This window comes from Balaenoptera physalus (genome assembly GCF_965194825.1).
Source record: "Balaenoptera physalus genome assembly, chromosome: 3".
Classification (NCBI taxonomy): Eukaryota; Metazoa; Chordata; class Mammalia; order Artiodactyla; family Balaenopteridae; genus Balaenoptera; species Balaenoptera physalus.
The window spans coordinates 164935667-164958117 of record NC_138890.1 but is presented as its reverse complement, the minus strand read 5'-3'; the positions used below and the strand labels follow the sequence as shown (position 1 = coordinate 164958117).

The 22451-nt window shown below is 44.6% G+C and overlaps 1 protein-coding gene and 1 long non-coding RNA gene across 11 annotated transcripts in view; one reads left to right on the top strand and one right to left on the bottom strand.

Moving 5' to 3' along the window:
* Window positions 1–9996, bottom strand: part of LOC309656700 — a 50931-nt gene extending 40935 nt beyond the window's left edge. For all 3 annotated transcript variants that reach the window (XR_014261482.1, XR_014261483.1, XR_014261484.1), the window contains exon 1: window positions 9900–9996. This is a non-coding gene — a long non-coding RNA (uncharacterized lncRNA). The remainder of the gene's footprint in view (window positions 1–9899) is intronic.
* Window positions 9997–10244: 248 nt separating this feature from the next.
* The window catches only part of OTULIN (OTU deubiquitinase with linear linkage specificity), a 70582-nt gene continuing 58375 nt past the window's right edge, over window positions 10245–22451 (top strand). For 3 of the 8 annotated variants that reach the window (XM_082453850.1, XM_082453851.1, XM_082453846.1), the window contains exons 1-2: window positions 10245–10552; window positions 18315–18391. In XM_082453850.1, the coding sequence (XP_082309976.1) occupies window positions 10401–10552; window positions 18315–18391 (229 nt within the window). In that variant the 5' untranslated portion in view covers window positions 10245–10400. Of the gene's footprint in view, window positions 10553–15045; window positions 15181–16716; window positions 17170–18314; window positions 18392–22451 lie in introns of those variants that run through there. The other 5 variants (XM_082453847.1, XM_082453845.1, XM_082453848.1 and 2 more) reach the window with 5 other exon arrangements.

Sequence of the window (22451 nt, the reverse complement as noted above, 5' to 3'; positions counted from 1 at the left end):
AGAAAAAATTCATGAGACAATGATTAGCAAAAGATCTAGAAAGCCCTTGTTACTTTGTCAGCAATATCCTGGTATGACTTTTTTAAGTCATACCAAGTATGGTTGACAACCTACCTTATTGCAAGTGGAGAGTTTTTGGTAATAGTAGGGTGATGTTTTCTCCTCTGACTTTGATGGAGACAAGATGAGGTTATATGAAAATCATCAACCTAACATCAGATTACTCTAGGAGGTGAAGATTTCCTATGTTAGGGCACAGAAATGACTAAGAATCTCTTCCTTACCTCTATTTTCTTAGGAAACTTCTACAATTTGTCCCTCTAGCTCTTTCTAAATTCCAGTGTACAGTATGAATGTTGGGCTTCCTTTCCAAAGGAACCCAGATGCTTGTCCTAAAAGGTAAGTATAAAGAAGTACTCTATGATACTGTCTTAGTTGGCTTGGGCTGCCATGACAAAATACCATAGACTGGGTGGCTTAAACAACAGAAATTTATTTTCTCACAGTTCCGGAGATTGGGAAGTACAAGATCAAGGTGCTACCTGATTTGGTTTCTGCTGAGAGCTTTCTTCCTGGCTCTCAGATGGCTGCCTTCTGTGTCCTCCATGGTAGAGAGAGAAGTCTGGTGTCTCTTCCTTTTCTTATAAGGACACCAACCCTGTCAGATTAGGGCCCCACCTTTATGACCTCATTTAACCTTCATCACCTCCTCACAGGTCCTATCTCTAAATGTCTTAGTGAATTCAAGCTGCTGTAACAAACTACCATACACTGGATGGCTTAAACAACAGAAATTTATTTCTTACAGTTCTGGAGACTGGAAGTTCAAGAGCAGGGTGCCAGTACGGTTGAGTTCTGGTAAGGAAAGTTTTCTGATTTGTAGACTGCTGACTTCTCCTTATATCTGCACCTGGCAGAGAGCAGAGAGGAAGAGCAAACTTTCTTGTGACTCTTTTTTAAAAAATTAATAAATGTAATTTATTTTTGGTATTTATAATTTTTTACTGAAATATAATCAACTTACAATGTTTCAGGTGTACAGCAGTGATTCAGTTATATATATATATGTGTATATATATATATATATTCTTTTTCAGATTATTTTCCATTATAGGTTACTACAAGATATTGAATATAGTTCCCTGTGCTATACAGTAGTCCTTGTTGTTTATGTATTCTATATATAGTAGTGTGTATCTTTTAATCCCAAATTCCTAATTTATCCATCCCCTCTCCTTTCCCCTTTGGTAAGTGTAAGTCTGTTCTCTGTGTCTGTGAATCCATTTCTGTTTTGTAAATAAGTTCAGTTGTATCATTTTTTAGATTCCATATATAAATGATATCATAGGATATTTGTCTTTCTCTCTCTGACTTACTTCACCTAGTATGATAATCTCTAGGTCCCTGTTGCTACAAACCATATTATTTCATTCTTTTTTATGGCTGAGTAGTATTCCATTGTATAAATATACTACCTCTTCTTCATCCATTCATCTGTCATTGGACATTTAGGTTGCTTCCATGTCTTGGCTATTGTAAATAGTGCTGCTATGAACATTGGGGTGAATGCATTTTTTTGATTTAGAGTTTTCATCTCTTCCAGATATATGCCCAGGAGTGGGATTGCTGGATCACATGGTAACTCTATTTTTAGTTTTTAAGGAACTTCCATACTGTTCTCCACAGTGGCTGCAGTAGTTTATTCCTACCAACAGTGCACAAGGGTTCCCTTTTGTCCACACCCTCTCCAGCATTTATTATTTGTAGACTTTTTGATGATGGCCATTCTGACTGGTGTGAGGTAATACCTCACTGCAGTTTTGATTTGCATTCCTCTAATTATTAGCGATGTTGAGCATCTTTTCATGTGCCTGCTGGCCATCTGTATGTCTTCTTTGGATAAATGTCTGTTCAGGTCTTCTGCCCATTTTTTAAAATAGATTTATTTATTTTTATTTATTTAGTTTTGGCTGTGTTGGGTCTTCGTTGCCGTGTGTGGGCTTTCTCTAGTTGAGGCGAGTGGGGGCTACTCTTCATTGCAGTGCATGTGCTCCTCATTGTGGTGGCTTCTCTTGTTGCAGAGCACGGCTCTAGGTGTGCAGGCTTCAGTATTTGTGGCACTCGGGTTCAGTAGTTGTGGCTCACAGGCTCTAGAGTACAGGTTCAGTAGTTGTGGTACATGGTCTTAGTTGCTCCGCGGCATGTGGGATCTTCCTGGACCAGGGCTTGAACCCATGTCCCCTGCACTGGCAGGCAGATTCTTAACCACTGCATCACTAGGGAAGTCCCTTCTGCCCATTTTTTGATTGGGTTGTTTGTTTTTTGATATTGAGCTGTATGAGCTGTTTGTATATTTTGGAGCTCAATCGCTTGTTGGTTGCATCATTTCCAAATATTTTCTCCCAGTCTGTAGGTTGTCTTTTCATTTTGTTTATGATTTCCTTTGCTGTGAAAAAGCTTTTAAGTTTAATTAGGTCCCATTTGTTTATTTTTGGTTTTGTTTCCATTACTCTAGGAGACAGACCCAAAAATATATTGCTGCGATTTATGTCAAAGAGTGTTATGCTTATATTTTCCTCTAGCAGTTCCTGTACTCCAAAAACTATACGATGAAGATGACACAAACAGATGGAAAGATATACCGTGTTCTTGGATTGGAAGAATCAATATTGTTGAAATGACCATACTACCCAAAGTAATCTAAAGGTTCAATGCAAACCCTATCAATTTACCAATGGCGTTCTTCACATAACTGGAACAAAAAAATTTTAACTGTGTGTGGAAACAGAAAAGAAACTAAAGAGCCAAAACAATCTTGAGAAAGAAGAACAGAGCTGGAGGAATCACGTGCCCTGACTTCAGACTATACTCTAAAGCTACAGTAATCAAAACAGTATGGTACAAAAAAACAGACACATAGATCAATGGAATAGGATAGAAAGCCCAGAAATAAACCCATGCACTTATGGTCAATTAATCTATGACAACGGAGGCAAGAATATACAATGGAGGAAAGACAGTCTCTTCAATAAATGGTGCTGGGAAAACTGGACAGCTACATGTAAAAGAATGAAATCAGAACATTCTCTAACACCATACACAAAAATAACTCAAAATGGATTAAAGACCTAAATGCAAGACCAGATACTCTTGTGACTCTTATAAGGTACTAATCTCATTCATGAGGACTCCACCCTCCTGACTCATTTGATCCTAATTACCTCCCAATGGCCCCACCTCCTAATACCACCGCATTTGAGTATAGGGTTTCAACACATGAATTTTGGGAGGACACAAATATTCAACTCATATCACCAAATATAGTTACATTGGGGGTTAGGGTCTCAACATATAAATTTGGAGGGGCCATGATTCAGTCCATAGCAGATATTAAGGCACTAAGGGTATGGAATTCCATTTTAGAAGCTCTTCAAATAATTTAAGATAATCAGCTGCCTGAATTATTTGTTTAGGATGAAATTCTGTTTAGCTGGAGGCAAAAGACTCATTTAATATTTTCCAGAATTCCAAGTCTTTTTATAACATCATCCTCTGTCGTCTCCTTATGAAATGGTTTGAATTTCATGATAAAATTTCATGATGACACACTTCTCCCAAGAAAAACTCTTGTGGACAATTTTGGGGGTTTTTAGGTAAACTATTACTAGTGCAAGATATTTTTTAATGAACTATTTCTAATTTTTTCCCTGTAAAGTTATTTCTTCTAGTCTCAGAACTGCAAAGACATAGTAGCTCCCACCCCCAAAGTCCTATTTAAAAATAATGAGCATTCTACAATCAAGAGACATGCTGAAAAGGGGGGGGGGGGTGTCTTTCAAATAAATACACAGGTATTCCTAGAGTAGTTAATTTTTAAGTGAAACTAGTGATACTTCCTGCCAAGCATGAGTATAGTACATGAACCTGTGAAACTAGAATAAACTAAAAAGTACCTGTGACTACTTTCGAAACTGATGTACGGAATACACTTGTAGTCTATTTTTTATAGCTGTGACATTGGGAAATTCCATAGAGTAAAAATATAGGGTGTTTTAACTTTGCTGTAAAATACGAGTTTTTGGTATTGAAGAGGGAGATATGCATCCAACTTGTACTAAGTTCCTTATAGAGAATTTAAAAAATCAATCATTCCAACAAATAAAAACTGTAATGGCTCAGTAGTATTCTTCATGAACAGTTACTGTAAATAAGGGCTGAAGTATTCAAAGAAAAGGAGCTCAGAATCTTTCATGCATTAACTATTCTAGGCAAGACCATTGAAGAAGTAATATCAGTTTGAGATGGTTCAAAATATGTTACCAAGTCTAAGGACTTACACATTATTATATCACAATTTTACTTTTAGTTATCTAATTTAGGAATGTTTGATTCTAAGAAGAAGCTGGAAACTAACTGGAATTGTCTCTAGCAATGTTATTATATAGGCTTTTACTTAGGCTTATAGATTTTTCTGCTATTTTTTATTCATCTTGACATAACAATAGGCTAACTGTAATTATATCACAGTCCATGGGCTTATGTTTCACAACTCCCTCTTAGAAACTCTGATTTAGTTTGTGACTTATTTAGTTTACACACTTGTTCTCTAATAATTTAGTTCTGTAATGCTGGTTAAAAAATTTTTGGACATTCCCAATATGCACATATACATTAAAAATACACACACATACCTCTGTGTTTATGTACTATGTATACTATAAAACACATACACAATAGCAATTTTAAAGGATTAAAGATGAAATAATTAAATTTAAATCTTTCTATTGAAGTACAAAATAAGAACATGATTTGACATTCTTCCTTATTTTGGAAAGTCTTGGTTTATCATTTTGTGACATGGTGATTTGAGTTTGATTTCTTTCTAATATAATAGACTTTGGGGGGGAATAGTTTTAGATTTATAGAAAAATGGATATGATAGTACAGAGCTCCTATATACCCTGTACCCAATTTCTCCTATTACTAATATCTTACATTAGTATGGTATATTTATTACTTAATGAGCCAATTTTGATCCATTATTGTTAACTAAAGTCCATAGTTTATTCATACTTCTTTTGTTTAACCTAATGTCTTTTTCTGTTCCAGGACCCCATCCAGAATACATTACATTTAGCTGTCATGTCTCCTTAGGCTCCTCTTGAGTGATAGTTTCTCAGACTTTTCTTGTTTTTGGTGGCCTTGACAGTTTTGAAGAGAACTGGTGAAGTAATTTTTAGGATGCCCCTCTAATGGAGTTTGCAATTTGTCTGGTGTTCCTCTCATTAGACTGGGGTTATGGGTGTTTGGAAGATCACAGAGGTGCGGTGCCCTTTGCATCCGATCATATCAAGGTTACATACCATCAGTATGATTGATCACTGAGCTCAGGTCGCATTGTAACCTGGCCCATGGGTAAGTATTCATTTCTGCTAAGGTCCGTCAGCAAGCCAAAACTTGTTTCTCACAAGGAGAGTAGTTATCTTCACAGGATGGCAGGGCTTTGCTACAAAATCCTAAAGGTTTGCATTGTGATTCACTTATATGTACTTGCCAAAGACTCCAAATATCTCTATCTGCCACTTCAAGCATCACTGGGTCAACTGAATCATATGACCCAAGTGGAAAAGTAACTTGCACAGCAGCCTGGACCGTTGCAGAGACTTCTCTTCGCTCACTTGGTGTTATGCCTCTTTTTTTTTAACAGTAGGAGGGGCCAGATGTAACAACTTATCCTTCACTTAGAAGTGATATCTTGATATACTCAACTCCAAGGGACCCCTAGAAATTTCACTGAGGTAGAAGGCCTCTGAATTGGGGGGGATTTACTTCCCATCCTCTGACATGCAAATATCTTACCAATATGTGTACAGTAATTGGTACTTCCTGTCTACCAGGACTAATCAGCATATCATCATCAACGTAATAGACCAGTGTGATGTTCTGTGGAAGGGGAAGGGGATTTAGTCTCTGCAGACTAAATCATGACATAGGGCTGGAGGGTTGATATAACCTGTGGTGGGACAGCGAAGGTGTGCTGCTGACCTTGTCAGTTGACTCCTTCCGGTGGTCTTTTTCAACACATATAAAGGAAAAAGCATTTGCCAGATCAATAGCTGCACACCAGGTACTTGGAAATGTGTTGATTTGCTCAAGCAATGAAACCACATCTGGTTTAGCAGTGCAACAGGGATCATCACATAACCGGATTTACAAAAATCCAGTCATGCTCCAAGATCCATCCGTCTTCTGCACATGCCAAATAGGTGAGTTGAAAAGGGATGTGATGCATATCACAACCTTTGCAACTTTCAAGTTCTTGATAGTGGTACTAATCTTTGCAATCCCTCCAAAAATGTGGTATTGTTTTGGTTTACATTTTTATAGGTAGCAACAGTTCTAGTGGCTTCTATTTGTCCTTTCCTACAGTAACAGCCTTCACTCTACAGGTCAGGGGACCATTGTGGGGAATCCTGCCAGCTGCTGAGCACGTCCTTTTTTTATGCATTCTGGAACTGGGGAAATAACCACAGGATGTGTTCAGAGACCCACTGGGCCTAATATAAGATGAACCTGAGCTAAAATTCCACTGATAATTTGACCTTCACAAGCCCCTACTCTGATAGGTAGATAGTGATATTTTGGGTTTCCATGAATTAGGTCAAACCCACTGTCTACTAAGCCCCAAAAGTCTGGTTATTTCCTTTCCCCCAATGCACAGTCACTCTTGTTGATGGCTATAGGACCCTGTGGGGTAGGCTGGGGAAAAAATTAACACTATACATTTTTGGCACTGAAGTAGGGTCCTTCCTCAAGAAGACCTGGCCTCCCCTTCATTCAGAGTTCTGGGTATGTAAATTGGCTCAAGCCTGGGAACTGATTGAGGGGCTGTGACTTTCTGTTTTGGTAACACAAGTTAGGGTTTCTGTTCATAGACCTGGAACTCTTCTGCTTATATATTTTTTGGCTGCGCTGTGCAGCTTGTGGGATTTTAGTTCCCTGACTAGGGATTAAACCAGGGCCCTCGGCAGTGAGAGCACTGAGTACCACCAGGGAGTTCCCAGAACTCTTCTGCTTATAAAGACCAAGTAAGAATTTAGTAATTATCCATCTATTTCTTTTCTAGGGACACCATGATCAACTAGCCAATACCATAGGTCTTTGCGAGTCAGATAATTCTGATTACTGCTTTGGCTCAGCTGTCCGTTACAGCAACCACACTGGTCCCTACCTGCCACCCTGAGATCCCATCATCACCACTGCATTTAAGAATCTGTTTGATGATAACAGATTCCATTGTAAGATACATCTGAATACAGAGAGGAGCAATTGCAGATCTCTTCAAGGTGCTGGGACTCACTTCACAAATTACTTCTCATAGTCATGTTGAAGGGTAATGTCCTCTGGACCCTCCTGAGGTGGGTGAGAAAGTCTTACATGATAAATCAACTCTAAGATTCCCATCTTCCCAAGACTTTGGAGATCTGGCAGTTCTGGCACTTCAACTTCATTTAGTGTAGACACTTTTGGGTGGAAGGAAGTCAGTGATCAATGGTGTTTTTGCCAGTTTCTTCTCACAGTGAGTCCATTGGGCTCTGAAAGCCATCTTGTGGTTATTTTCTTAGTTCCACAGGTACAATTGGAAGAGACATACTCAGCAAACAATCAAACAAACTTAATCTTTTTCTAACCCTTTGAGGTAAAATGTATCTGCTTTGTAGGCTCTTATCAATAAATTCAGCCTGATAGTATTTTACAAGCCTTCATCTTTATCCCTGTATTAGTTTCCTAGGGTGGTTACTGCAAAGTACTACAAACCGAGAGGCTTAAAACAACAGCAATTTATTCTCACAGTTCTTGAGAGGAGATATCTGAACTCAAGTTGTCAGCAGGGCCATGCTTCTCCTGAAGGCTCTTTGGAATAACCTTTGTCTTTTCCTAGCTACCAGCAGCTCCTGGCATTTCTTGGCTTCTAGCTACATCACCCCAATCTCTGCCTCCATCTTCACATATCCTAATTCCTTCTGTGTTTACATATGTCTGCATCCTCTCTTCTTAAATAAGGATACCAGACATTGGATTTAGGACCCACTCTAATCCAGCAGGACCTCATTTTACCTGATTACATCTTCAAAGATTATTTCCAAATAAGGTCACATTGCATTTCCAGTTGGAGAATGAATTTTAGGGGACACTAGTCATCCCACTATAATCCCACACCCTTAACATCCATACAAAATTTGACTGCATATTCTTTTGTATGCTCTGAATTTTTTTAGCGTGTGTATTTTACTTTTTCAAATAAAATTAAAGTGGAAAACCCGCCACAGTTCTTTGCCATAAAATGCAAGTATTCTTTCCAGCCAGTTTCTCCCTTTGATGCCCATTACTACATAGTCTCCCTATATTGGTTTCCCTGTCCCTTTTCCAACCTTTTCTCTAACTGCATACAAAATGACCTTTTAAAATAATCTCCTTCCGATCTTTCAAGGAGGATCAAACACAAGGTTCCCCGTTAGCTGAAGGAGGCTTTTCAAGATCTGGTCTCCAGTACCCTTCTTCCAGGTTCATCTTTCAATAAAACCCCATTATGAACCCATTTTACCCCAGAACCCCTTGTAGGTTTCCGAACTGCCCAAGCCATTCCCTTCCTCCATACTTTGGCCCTGTGCTCTTTGCCCCCTGCACCCATGACTGCTGCTCATCTTCAGCAGCTACTCTGCTATTCCCTCCCTGGACAGGAAACATTTTTGTCTTCTCATCTTTGAAGTCTGTTAATATTTTCCCTTTGCTCTTGCTCCTTCTCAATCAAATTTCCTATTTGGTTTTTTTTTTTAATAGATTTATTTAATTAATTAATTTATTTATTTTTGCTGCGTTGGGTCTTCGTTGCTGCAGACTTTCCCTAGTTGCGGTGAGCGGGGGCCACTCTTTGTTGTGGTGCATGGACTTCTCACTGCAGCAGACTCTGTTGTTGCAGAGCATGGGCTCCGGACTTCGGTAGTTATGGCACGAGGGCTCAATAGTTGTGGCTCGCAGGCTCTAGGGCACAGCCTCAGCAGTTGTGGCACGCGGGCTCAGTAGTTGTGGCACGCGGGCTCAGTAGTTGTGGCTTGCGGGCTCTAGAGCGCAGCCTCAGCAGTTGTGGCATGCGGGCTCAGTAGTTGTGGCTCGCGGGCTCTAGAGTGCAGGCTCAGCAGTTGTGGCACGTGGGCTCAGTAGTTGTGGCCTGCAGGCTCTAGAGTGCAGGCTCAGTAGTTGTGGCATGTGGGCTCAGTAGTTGTGGCTCGCAGGCTCTTGAGCACAGGCTCAGTAGTTGTGGCTCGCGGGCTCTAGAGCGCAGGCTCAGTAGTTGTGGCTCGTGGGCTCTAGAGTGCAGGCTCAGCAGTTGTGGCAGGTGGCTCAGTAGTTGTGGAGCACGGGCTTAGTTCCTCAGCAGCATGTGGGATCTTCCCAGACCAGGGCTCTAACCCATGTCCCGCGCATTGGCAGACAGATTCCTAACCTCTGCGCCACCAGGGAAGCCCCCCAAATTTCCTATTTGAAAGAATGTAGTCCAACAACACACACACAAGCAGCTACGCTGGCCCACCGGCTGGGTAGGACCGTGTCCCCCTTCTCACGGAGGGGATGGCTGTTAACTCAGCTCTGGAGCGACAAGCGCGGCACCACGCCGAAGGCCAGAGCCCGCCGGGCTCCAGGCTCGGGGCGGGTGGTGACGGCATCGCCCCTGGGAGGCCGGGGAAGCCGCACATCACCCACTCGGACCACATCCCTCGCTCTACAGCCGAGGAAACTCCTCCGGCGGAGGGCGAGGCTCCGAAGCCCAGAGCGACACTGTAAGGCGCCCAAACATGTTAGTGCCCTTCACGCCCCAGGCCGGCCCTCTTCCTCCTCACCGAGGCCGAGTCCCGCCACTTGTCCAGCGCTTTCTCTCTCTCACGCCCGGGTACGCGAGGACGAACAGCTACCGCGAGCCTGAGGTCAATGACCGCGCGCGGGGAACTCGGGGGGCGGGCCGGCGGCGCGCGGGGGTGGAGCACTCGCCATAGCGCTTCGCGTGGGCGGTCCTCTCGGGCTGCTCGGCCCGCGCAGGCGCAGGCGCGTGCGCAGGCGCGTGCGCAGGCGCGGGCGCAGGCGCAGGCGCAGGCGCAGGCGCAGGCGCATGCGCAGGCTCCGCGTCGCAGGACTCCCGGCCGTCGCGGGCCGCGCCCACTCGTCGCGGGTCAGAGGCCGCGGGGCGGGCGGTGGTGACGCGCGCGGAAGCGTCCTGTGCGCCGTCGGTAGCCGGCAGGCAGCAGCGCTGCAGTGGCGGCCACTGCCGGGTGCCCCGACGGGAGGGGCTCCGGATCGCTGGGAGGCGCCCGAACTCCTGCGGCCCCGCCGCCGGCGGAGGCCCCATGAGTCGGGGGACGATGCTTCAGCCCGGAGCGTGGCCGGGGGAGAGCTGTGCCGAGAAGCCGGCGCGGGAGGCGGGGGCCGCGGCGCTGGAGGGCGAGAAAGCGGTGGCCGGGGGGCAGCCGCGAGCCGCGGTGCGGTGCCCGGCCGAGCAGTGAGTGCGGGTCGCGGGGCGGGGACGGCGGGGCGGCGTGGGGCCCCAGGCTCGGCACCCACGGGTGGGCGTGGAGTGGGGTGGGGTGGGCGGAGCAGGAGCCGGCGGAGGGCCCTTCGCCCCCTTGCTTTTAAGTAAGGTCGTCGGTGAAGGCACTTTTGTATCCAATGTGTCCGATGACAAAAGTTTTTCCGGAAGGCGCGTTTTAAAATTCTGGTTATCCAGTACCCTCCCCCGCTTTTTTGACATTTCCATAGCTCTAAAGCTAAAGAAATCTCCAGCAACTTGGGAAACAGACTCCAGAAGCATATTATCTTATAACTCACTCCATTAGCGCTTCCCCCCAACCTGTCGCGGGAAGGGACTAAGGTTGTCGCTGTCACAACCCCAGGAAAGCTGAGCCACGCGACCTGTTTGTTCTTGGAAGGCAAGTCTGCGCTTGATGAGCGTCCCACCTGTTGGACAGACTTTGGACGGAGTCTGCCCCAATTCTTTTGCCCGTTAGCTGCTTAACTCGATGTCCCCAACCGCCTTGATTTTCAAATGCGAAAGGCAGTGCTGCTTAGATCAATTCCTTATTGAACTGTAAAGGCGGCTGCGTACATCGGAAGAGTTTATAGTTTCTGCAAGGATTTGGGGGCAGGGGTGGAAGCAGAATATAAACTTGAAGGCTGAAACTTTTCTGCACTTTCAAGTTTTAGTCACATATAAATGCCTTTGGAATTCCAAAATTGACGAAAGTACTCAGGTAACCAGTTTGACAGAGATCTTAATTGGCCGGAAAGTGTGCTTTTTTTTCCCCCCCATTTCCTAAAAAGGGGTCCTGGGGGAGCTGTTATTGCAGATAATGTATTATAATAATTCTCGCTTGCATGGCTCTTTATCGTGGGCTTTGACCTTCTCATTGAGCACCCAAGCCCCTTGGGATAGTGTTATCCACACTTAATGGGTTAAGATTTAGAGCAGGAGGTCTCAAACTCCTGCCCCCAGGAGCTAGGCAGGTGTCCCATGGGTTCCTGGAGAGCTGAGTCCTATGGGGACAGGGTCCACTAGGTTCCAGCCTATAGAAGATTCCAGATATTCTGACTTTTGTTTGAAATGTCCTGATTTTTATTTTATTTTCAAATTACATCCAGGTGTTTCACTTTTATTTTTTAAAATTTTTTGTCCGTGCCACACGGCTTGCGGGATCTTAGTTCCCCCGCCAGAGATCGTAACCACTGGACTTCCAGGGAATTCCCCTGATTTTTAAATAGTAACCTTTTATTTTATTTTTTAATTGAAACCACTGTGCACGCCCGTGTGTGTGCAGATGTGAGCCCATGTGAGCAGATGTGGCTGCAGTTTTGCTCCCTGGGTTTGAGCCCTACCTGAGACGCTGCAGCGGGTAAAGTTGGGGTGGGCATGGGGGTGGTCTTTGCCTCTGCCCCTTCCCAGCCCGTGCTGGTTCCTGCCTGCAGCTTCCAGGCTGACTGCTGCTACCTCACTTAGGCCCCGGTGGTCTGAGCTGTGCTCCCACCTAGCGGCCCTGGCCCTCAGATGCTGCTTCTCAGCCTCAGCTGTGTCGTGCCCTCCTGGGAGATGCAGAAACTTTGAAGTCCGAACCACGGTCCCCCAAATACACAGAGTTATTTGGCAAGCTTTTCTACTGGAGGTGGTTCCTGGAGTCTGAGCACCTGAGGAAATGGGTCATGGTGCAAAAGGAACACTCTTCCCTGGCGAAAAGGTTTTGTGGCACAGGTGCCTCTTCTCTCTACTGTCAGTAGAATTATGGGCGTGGAGCTGAAGGGAATGTAAACAACCCAGCCTAGGTTTGTCATTTTATCCATTAGGAAACTGAGTTGCAGATTTGATAGGTGCAGCTTGGCCAGGGAGGCACAGGGAGTAGGTTTCAGGGCCAGGTTCCCTGATGCCTGGGTGGGGACCTCCCCCCATGTCTTTCTGGCTTCCTCAGCAAAACTAGGTAGAGGAACATGACATATAGTCATGCAAACTTCACTTTTTTTTTTTTCTGGAATAGATATTCCAATTTGCTGTATATTTACTAGCTTAATTTCTTTTTCTTCCTATTTTTGTTGTCTCTGATGAGCTCATTCTCTTTTAACTCTCATAAGAGAACAAGGGGGAGCCAGGGAAAGGAGGTGAAGATAACTTCAAATATCAGCTTCTGAACATCATATCTTACGTTCTGGGCTTTCCTGTTTATTATATGGGCAGTGGGGCTACTTCTCATTGCACTCTGATATTTTCTTAAGGGCTAGAGAAACTGTACTGCAGCATATAAACATTGCCATTATATAGTTTGCAGTATAATGTGTGCACATCAGTTCTTACATGATGATATATGCAGCCTAATAGTTGAGTGTAGATATAAATAAATAGTGTAATGCCTGAACTAGGTCCTAAAATAGTTTTTGAATCTTGTGCTGTTCTGTCATTGGAGCCAAATCCCTTCTTCCCACCCAGAGAGTTAGGTTTGACGTGCACAGGAATTGAGTAAAATATTTGCATCTGGAAATATGAAACACCATAAAATGCAGATGTTTTGAGATACCCCGCAGAGTCATTTTAATTCATTCAGTGGATAGAAATTACGAATACAAATCACAGCCCAACTTTTGTAGCCATTATATTGTACATTCGGGCTGTGACTCTGAGAGGTGCAGTGAAGGGTAGGGGAAGGGATGGCTCATTTCCTACAGGCTGTACTGTAGGACACCAATTCCTTGTGACTAAGCTCACTGTGTTTTGCAAAGGAGAGAAACAGTGGGGAAGAAAGATGTAAAAATCATATGGATAAGCTACTTCCTAAATCTCTTTCCTTCCTTTCCTTTCTTTCCTTTTTTTCTTAGTTCACTTGAGAGCTGTGGTTGGCTGACATCCCTTGGACAAGCCCTAAGGATGGCTCACAAGATGATTCAGGGTCCCTTTTGAGGAAGTATTAGGTCAGACCAGATTCAGTTGACGTTTTTGGCTATTTCCTCACTCCTCCTATCAGCAGGTCTCCTATACTCCATGCCCTGCTCACCTGACCCATACGGTTGAAACTTATACGCTGTGTCACTTCTTCCTCTTAGCTAAGCTAATACTACAGTCCTTGAGGACCAGGATGGTTCTGGGACGTGGTTGGTGCAGGCTAGACATGCTTAGGGAATTGAGAAGTGAGACTACTCCATGGTCCTTCTCTGTCTGCCTGACGGTGGGACAGGGTTTGAACCTGGGGTCCACAGGCTGGCTGTTTGTAGGGGGGAGCATGGTGTGTCTGTGTACCCCTCTGAAGTGGAAGGCAAAATTATGCGTGTATGTTTTTCTGGACTTAGGTTCTGAGGAGAGCTGTGGATTCTCAGAAGGGCTGTGAACAACAAGCTGTGAAGCCATTGTCCTCGGGTGTTGCTAAATGTGCTATTGTGCGAATGTGTTTTCCCACCCACCTTAACAGCCCCGGGGAGCGGGGGGGCCTGTCTTTGATGGGGTAACAGCGACTCCCTCCTGCCCCTTCCCCCTCCTGGGTGTAGAACCTGCTTCAGAGCTGGGATGCCTGAGAAACCTCCTTGTTGAGGGTGTCTGGGTTGTCCCCAGACACCTCTGGGAGTCACGTGGAGTAGCCCGAGCCAGTCATGGAAAGTCCACTTGCAGATCGGAGGTGGAATTTCAGCCTGGGTGCCGGTACTTTCCTGCATTTGATGTGTTGTTCTGTCATCTCTACAACCGCTCAGAGGTGGAGAAAGGCTGGGTTGAGTGGTCTTTGCTTTTCCTGTGCCTGTGTGTTATGGCGCGTGGTGTCACAGTGGTTGACACTTTCAGCAACGCTGCCTGGGCCATTCGTCTTCTAGGACAGGCCAGGTTAAGCATGAACTGCCGCGTTCAAGTCCAGAGAGCTGAGCAGAGTCATACTCAGTTTAGCTTTTTTAGATAACTAAGGGAGGCTTGCTGCAAATGATCCGTACGGGGAGTGGTTAAAGTGCTGTCTGTTAGCTTTGCATCTATGTTAGAGTTCACTTTTTCGTATCATGTGTTTACTTGTATCAGAAATTGAAAAATTGGCTTCACAGAAATGTCTTCTGCTTCACTGAGCCCTGTGTTTTTAGCTTATAGCTTTTGTTTTGGGGAGTAGTGTAATTTTGTCTACATGTAGTAAGCATTTTAAAATTAAGTTTTCAAACATTTATTGTTATCCAGGTCTTTGAAAAGAGCAAGAGGAAGGTTATAATTTAGTAGACAATGTCATGTAACCTACTCAATGGTATATATTGCCTTAATACTGAGAGTAAAATAATTCATCTCTGAGAGAAAATGGGAGCTTGAAAATACTTTAAAGTAACATTATGGTACTAAACTAATAATTTTCTAAGTAGGAATTATTAGCATTTTGGTTTTAAAATTTAACTCAATTGTGTACTTGAGTATGACTCACATGCCAGGGTCCCCAGGTAATCAAGTAACATTTAAGACTTTCACTTTTCTTTACTACTTCTCTAGTGATGGGCGTGTCTTCTAGAAGGAAACTTTTTGCTGTGGCGATCATGTGAGCCTGTGGACTTCAGTGGCCTCTTTGTGCCAGATGGTGGACACTCCTTATCCCCACCCCAACTTGACACACACAAAAGATTGCCCAATTTCTGAAACTGGTCAGCATCAAGGATTTTATCTTATCATATAATATCCTCTTTCCTTGCATTGCTTCTCTGTCTTCCCTTCCCATGACAAAAATTTAAACTTCTAGCTATTTCAGATTCCCAACTTTAAATATAATTTCTTTTTGTTGTTATTTTCAGCTTTAATATTTTGATACTTAAAAAAGTTAAAGCAGAAGTTTATTGAATGAAGTATTTTTTTAAATCAAATTATTTTAATTTTTCTTGCTTTCACACACCTCTCTCACTTTCCAGTTGATGGTCCTTATATAGGATGAATGTTTCATTTTGGCTGTTAAATGTCTTATTTTCTGATCTTATTGATTGAGCTTTATTGCTTATTGAACTTCTCACTTATCTTCTCTCCAAGGAGATACAGTGGCTTCTAAAAGCCATATTATAGTTTCCCTGGTGGCCTTGGCAAGTTAGCAAATGTCCTTGGCCACATGTCCTTGGTGGCCATGGAAGTTGGCAAACATTTGTGCAGGGAATCTGAATGAAATCTAGTGTGGCTAAGGTAACTTGAATATACTCCGGGCCTCCCATTCCTCAATTTCTGCTTTACTTCTTTTGTATCTCTTGAGTCACCACATTTCTGTTACCAGTAATCTCCCTTTCTGCTCTGTCTTCCTTTTGCATTTAGTTCTCCTGTTGACCTCTTTGCGTCCCTTTCCTGTTGGTCTGGCAGAATTTGTATTTGCGGCTGTGCAGAGAGATGCTTGTTTAGAGAACCTTCTCTGGGCACTGGTGTTGCCATTGCATTTTGGTTATTTTGTAGATTAGAAAGGAAAGAGACAAGAGTGCAGGCGAATATGCCTGCCCGTAGCCACAGAATTCGCTTGAAGTGCGAATAGATGCACAGTCTGTTAGAACTAAGAACTGGAAGAGGAACCACGTAGATCGTTTAGGTCTTGTCTGGTCTTCTCGTTTTGAAGATGAGAAAACTGAGGCCAAGATTAGGGAAGTGGCTTCCTCAAAGACATGCTTCTGATAACGATACTGTGAAAATGATTCACTTAAATGCCTGTTTTATAGGATCAGAATTTCTCTCCTATTTGATAAAGCTAGGAAGGAGGCAAAAAGATAACATTAAACTATTGAAAAAAGACCTTAACACATTTAGTCACTTTTTATTTTAAGCGTTTGATGTATAGTCCCTGCGAGTCTGGTTTCTGTTTGCTTTTAACCCTGGCACGGGCTCCATGGGTGACATCACACCTGTTACTTGAAATCTCACTGGGGTTAGAGCACATGGAAAGTACCTTTTCCCTAGTATGTCCCCTCAACCTCACAACGTTAAAAAAGACAGGCACACACGCCCCATCACCTTTACGTGGAGAGAAGAAAAGGAAAAAAGGAATAAGAAATGATCTTACCACTACTCTACACGAATGGATGTAGCATGAAAATTCATAAGGCTAGCTAACGTTTTTGAGTGCTAAGTATTTATGTGTCTGTTTTCACAGCAGTCTCTTGAGGTGAGCGCTCTTACTGTCCTTTTTACAGGTGGATACATTTAGGTGGTGAGAAGTGTGGTCACTTGACTTGCACGGTTATATGTATGGCTAGTGAGGAGTGGTTGAACCCTGGGTGACTCCAGCCATGGCGCCCCCAGCGAGGCCACCCACACGGCATGTGCCCTGAGGTGGTAGGTGGTAGGCCATTCGTGCCGGGGCATGGATGGAGCCAAGCACAGGTATGAAAGCACAGGCTAGGGTCGGTCAGGTGTTTGGACAGAAGTGTGGGTGTGTGTAGGGCAATCACAGAATACAAGCTAGAGTGGTGGGATGGGTCCAGATTTAGACTTCCTGGCTTATATGGGAGCCATTGAAGGGATTCAGAGGGGTGGAAGGTATGTTAGTTCCCAGCTCAGTCTGTCTCTCTCAGTGGCCCTTCTTCTGTCTCTTGCTCCCTCTCACTTGGTCCTCTTTCCTCCCGCTGGGCTAATGCACGAGGAGCTGGGGAGCTGCGGGAATCCAGGATGTGAGTACGTCTCTCGAGTCACTCACTTAGTTCCTTAGTAACTCCTCCTTCCTGTGTCCAATGTCCAGTGTGCATGGAGCCTCCTGTCTTGTGTGAGGAGTTGGGGTGTGCTATCACGGGGAGGGAGTACTGGGAATTGGGGGTCTGATCTCTCCTGATGTGTACACCAGCCAGTTTCCTTGTGTTCAGCCCTGGGTGTCTCCTATACCCTCTGAAGCACTTGGCACCTCCAGTTCCTGAGCCTTACTGGGGCCCTGCAGGGTGTACTGGTCTTCCCTTCCAGCAGATGCCCCTCCACTGGCTTCGAGGCTTCCCGTGTCCTCCGTCCCTTCCTACCCGTTCTTCCACTTTTGGACGGTTTGGGCTTTCACATGTCTTGTGGTTTCAGCAAAGATAGAGTTGGCATTTCTCTTTCCCATGATTGTCACGTGGTGGTGTATCTTGAGGGGAAAAGGAGGCATCTTAAAACTCAGAAGTCCCGTTTTTCATCCTTGTCTGGCACCCAGTGGGGTTTTCTCCCTTTCCAGGACTTAGTAGGTTCTTGTTAGCTCACTGAAGGAGCCTAGAGACTCTTTTGGGAGCCGTCGTGCTAAGTCCCAGTGAAAGTGTGCGGGGTGCCAGGGCTGTGCTCGGCAGAAGGCGGGTGGCTGCTTGCGTGCGGGCCTCGGGGGTCAGGAGGGGCCTGAGGGAGGTTTCGTAGCTTTGGGGACTTGTACATCTCCTATCCTTGTTTTTAGAGTAGCTCTTGTAAAATTTGCTTGTGACGTACTGAGCTTGGCACTTGGCCTGCACTCCTGTATACTTTTATTAGCACCATCTCCAGCATGGCATGGCTTCATTGATAAGGTGCGTGCTAAGATGCTTACACACGTGAGGCATTAAAGACGTTACATTTAAAATGGCCTCAGAGCCGTGCAGCCAGTGGAGTGGTGTAAAGTGCCTCATTTAAAGTAAAAAACTGAATTGGAATGCTAGAAACGTGAGTCTAAGATAAAAGACCCATATTTTATCAGACTGTCATCATGTAATGTGAAAAAGTTAAACTTTGCGTGTCTTATAAATGTTTTCAGCAGTTGCATGTTGTGATAAGAGGGAACATGTCAGTGCAACACATTTTTGAAATGTCTAACTTGGTATGATTTCAGCGAGGAGGACATGTATCGTGCGGCGGATGAAATAGAAAAGGAGAAAGAATTACTTATACATGAAAGAGGGTCATCAGGTATGTTTGGAATTGTTTTCTTTATAGAGTTCCTACTGTTTATAGTAGAAAATGCAGTTACATCGGTATATCCATTTCCATGAAATATTGAGATGTACTTCCTAGGAAACATGCGTATGCGTGTGGTCTTATCTGTATTGGATTATTCATTTTGCTGAGGTGTGTTTGGGGAATACTGTTTCCTGAGGTTTTACAGTTTTAATTACAGATACTTCCCCTGCGTTCTTTACATTCATATGGTTTTTGCACCCGTGAGGCTTTGTTTAATCTCTTGACACCACTCTCTCTCAGTTCTTGACTTCCTGATATTCTTAGAGGGAGAGTTTGGGTTTGAAGGGCATTTTTCATTTCAAGTGGAAGGACTTACTGAGAAGCCGGCTCTCCGGGTCTTTGCGTGCAGAAGGCCGTGTGAATTTGATGAACTGATAAGGAAGAACGGGCGTGGGACTGAGAGCACTAATTCTCCCGTCATTTCATGATTTTGTGTCCATGCTTCTGCTCAGTCGTGCCTGCTCTGCTCACCCCGCCAGGACCCGTGGACCCACGGCTGCTAGGGTGAGCCTCTGCTGGGGGCGCGGCCGGCGGGGCTGTGTGTGGAGAAGTGCCCGCTTCCTTCCCTGCTAGCCTCGTGCGGGAGCCCCGCGAAGATGCTCCGATTTGGGGGTATGCCACAGGTGATTCACAGGTGGCATTTTCTCGTGCACTACTTGTGTGATGTGTGTGTTCTGGTTTAAGAACTAGCTCCTGTTTGTCGTATGGTTAGCACAGCATTATACGTGTAATTAGGAACAAGAGATACAAAGTGGGGTCTTTGATGATAATTTTCGAGTCTTCCTCACAAGGCATTGGTGGAACTCGTCACTGTGGTAGCCGAGGGAGATGTTATTTGTCACGGTCTGGCCCCCCATAACCTTCAGAGGATGCTCGAATCCCCTGCTGCAGCTGCCCACCGTTCACCGCGGATTCAGTCCTTAGCGCTCATATTCCCGAGGAGAAAGTGCTTCTTCAGCCATGGTTCATTCCTGCTGTGTGTGCAGGGGCCCCTTGCTTTCTCGCTCTCTCTGCAGGCTCTCTGTTGGAATTCTCCTCTGCCCCCCAGGGAGGGCCTGTGCAGGTGCTCTAGCTTTTCAGGGGGCCTTGTCCGAGGCCTTGTCCAGCTTTAGTCTGAGGTCAGAATGGATCCCTTTATACCCTGAATCTCAGTCCTCCTGGGTTCATGGCCCTTCCTGCAATAACATCCTATGGAAGTGCCTCTGGTGGAAGCTCTGTCCATATAAAAATTTCTTTATTTTACTTTCTTTCTTGAATAACCCCAGATGAATATTTGTTTTTTCTAATTTTCTTGATGATCTTATTGCATTGTCTTCTGGTTTCTGTTGTAGTTGAAAGTACTGCAGTCAGTCCGATCCTTGGAAGTCTGTCTTTCTCTGTCTTCTCTTTGTCTTCGGTGTCCTGCAGTTTCTCCTTGAGGTTTCTTAAGTATGGATTTTTTTTTTTTTCTTTTAAACATTTTGCTTGGGATTTTTTTTTACTTTCTGAATCTGAGGATGGCTAGTTTTCATCAGTTCAGGAGAATTCTCAGCCACTATCTTTCTGAATGTTGCCGTTTTCCTATTCTCTCTACTTACTCCTTTCATAGCTCTAATGAGGTGTTTGCTAGCTTTCATTCAGTCATCCAGGTCCCTCTGTTACACACCCTTTCAGATATTTTCTGACTTTCAGCCTCTGTTGCATTCAGGACAGTTCCTTCGGAAATATTTTCTTTTTCTTTCTTTTTTGGAAAGGTTCTGTTTTCCCTCTGAATTTGCTTGGTCTTTTTTTGGTAGTGTATTGCTCTTTGCTCATGTTTTTATTCCTTCTTTTATTCCTTTAAGCATTTTGAACATACTCTTTCAGGCCTGATAATCCCATTATCTGAAAATCCTGGTGGGCCTAATTATGCCAGTTGCTATTTTTCCTTATTTCTTGTTTCTTCAGAGTTTGAATTCTAAGCTCAGCTTTTGTGTATCTGTGTAGAGTTTATGCAGCGTGTCTTGAGTGTGAGAGAATTTGGCCTTGTTTCTGCCAGGCACCCAGGGAGTCACTTGCCTTGGGCCACGTTAGGTTAGTTGCTGGGTCTGAGCTTCCAGGGTCTTGCAGCTAGTGTGAGGTCACACCCTGTCCCAGTGTGAGAGCCGGCCCGTGGCTATGAATTCTCCGGGGAGGCTTCCTCTCTCCCCGAGTCAGAGCCCAGGCCAAGGCAGAGAGTTTTTTTATGCTCTCTCTTTGTTAGTGAAAAGGTTTTTTTCACCTAGCCCAGGGGTCAGCAAACTATAGCTCCCTGGCCAAATTTGACATGGCACCTGGTTTTGTAAATAAAGTTTTATTGGGACTTCTTGGTTTACACATCCCCCATGGTGATTTTCATGCATAGTAAAGTTGAGTAGTTGTGAGAGAAAACCTCATACCCTCAAAGCCTACGTCACTTGCTCTCTGGCCCACCAGAGAAAAAGTTTGCGATTCTTGCCCTAGCCTCTCAACTGAGAGTCCCAGCGTTCTGGGGGGTTCAGTTTTAACTTCCCATCCTCTGAGAGTCTGAATCCTTGTCTTTGTCACCATATGGTGGTTAAGGAACAGACCTCTTGGTTATTTTGGCTTCTGGTTGCCACTCTGATTTTCAGCTTCCCCCTTTGTGTTTTTTTGTGTTCTCGAGAGTGTTTGTGGGGATTTTTTGCCACTAGAAATGTTCTTTCCTGGGAACACTAATCAGTCTGTGTTGGATGCAGTTAAACAAAGCAAGGAACTGTTGTATACTTAAACCGCTAGCGGTCAGGCACTGCCTGTCCTGTGTCTCCAGCTTCTAGCCTGGAGGATGGCACGCGGTGGCGGTTGGAGCCCTCCTCCCAAAGAATGGCGGCAGGATGGGACTGAAAGTATAATTCTGATGCTGGCGCTTTGCGAGTACCCATTTTCCACCCTCACCGTGTCACGCGGACCTCTGATTCAGCACAGGGCTGTGGCTTGTGGCTTGGCCTCTGAGCCCGCTGAGCCTCCTGCCTTCTCCCCTCAGTCCTGAGGTGTGGCCTGCCTCGCTGACCAGGGGCCGGGTCCTGTCTTGGTGCACACAGGAAGAGGACTGCAAGTGAGGAGAGTGGCAAGGCTGGACCTTCTTCCCGGGAGGCCCTTCCTGAGCTGGAAGCATGCTCTGCCTCGTGGCAGAACGTGCCCCGAGAAGTGTCCTCAGCTCTGGACATTTGTAGTTCCCCAAGCTTTGCGGGGAGGTGAGTAAGAAGGCGATAAAAGGGAAATCTTCCCTCCACTAAATAGACACTCAAACAGTGTTTATTGACTCCAAACAATGACTGGTTTGTATTTGAGGGTTGGCTCTGCAGCGGTGGTATTTGTGGTCTCCGTGTATTATGCCCCAGGGGTCTGTTTTACCTTTAAGCCAGTCCTGACTTATGCCACAGATAAATGTATCTGTTATCTGTATATGTGTTATTTTCCCTTTTGTATAAAAGGTTTGTTTTCCTTGTGAAAGGATTTTCCATGAGATTTTTAAAACAGGCGGTTCTTACATTTTGTGTTTGAAAAAAAAATTGGTTTACCTGAACTGCAAACAGGGATTAGGGGCTCCTGCTGGGCTCCTCCAATCAGTCATCCCTCCTCCGTCACACCCTGCGTGGTGAGTACCTGTGGTCCTTTCTTCTTCACTAGCCTCTAAACACATTCAGGACAGAATCTGGGGCTTTAACGTCTTCATACCCCCCCGTTCCGAGCTCAAAGCTTGGCACATACTAGACACGCAGTAAGTGTTTATTGAATTGAGCTGAATATAACATCTTTATTTTGTGTTCAACTTCCTCCTGAGTAGATATGTTGTAAGGTACTTCTGTGTGTATATCCTGATTTCTTTGCTAACATTTACTTCTTCAGTATTTTAAAAAGGAAGTCAAGAGATGCCTGGGAATTTACTTCTCTTTCTTCCTAGAACATCCACACAGACATACGCATGTGTGTGCATATGCGTATGCCACAAAATCAAATCTCAAACCTCATATGTTAAACAAGGAAAGTTTAA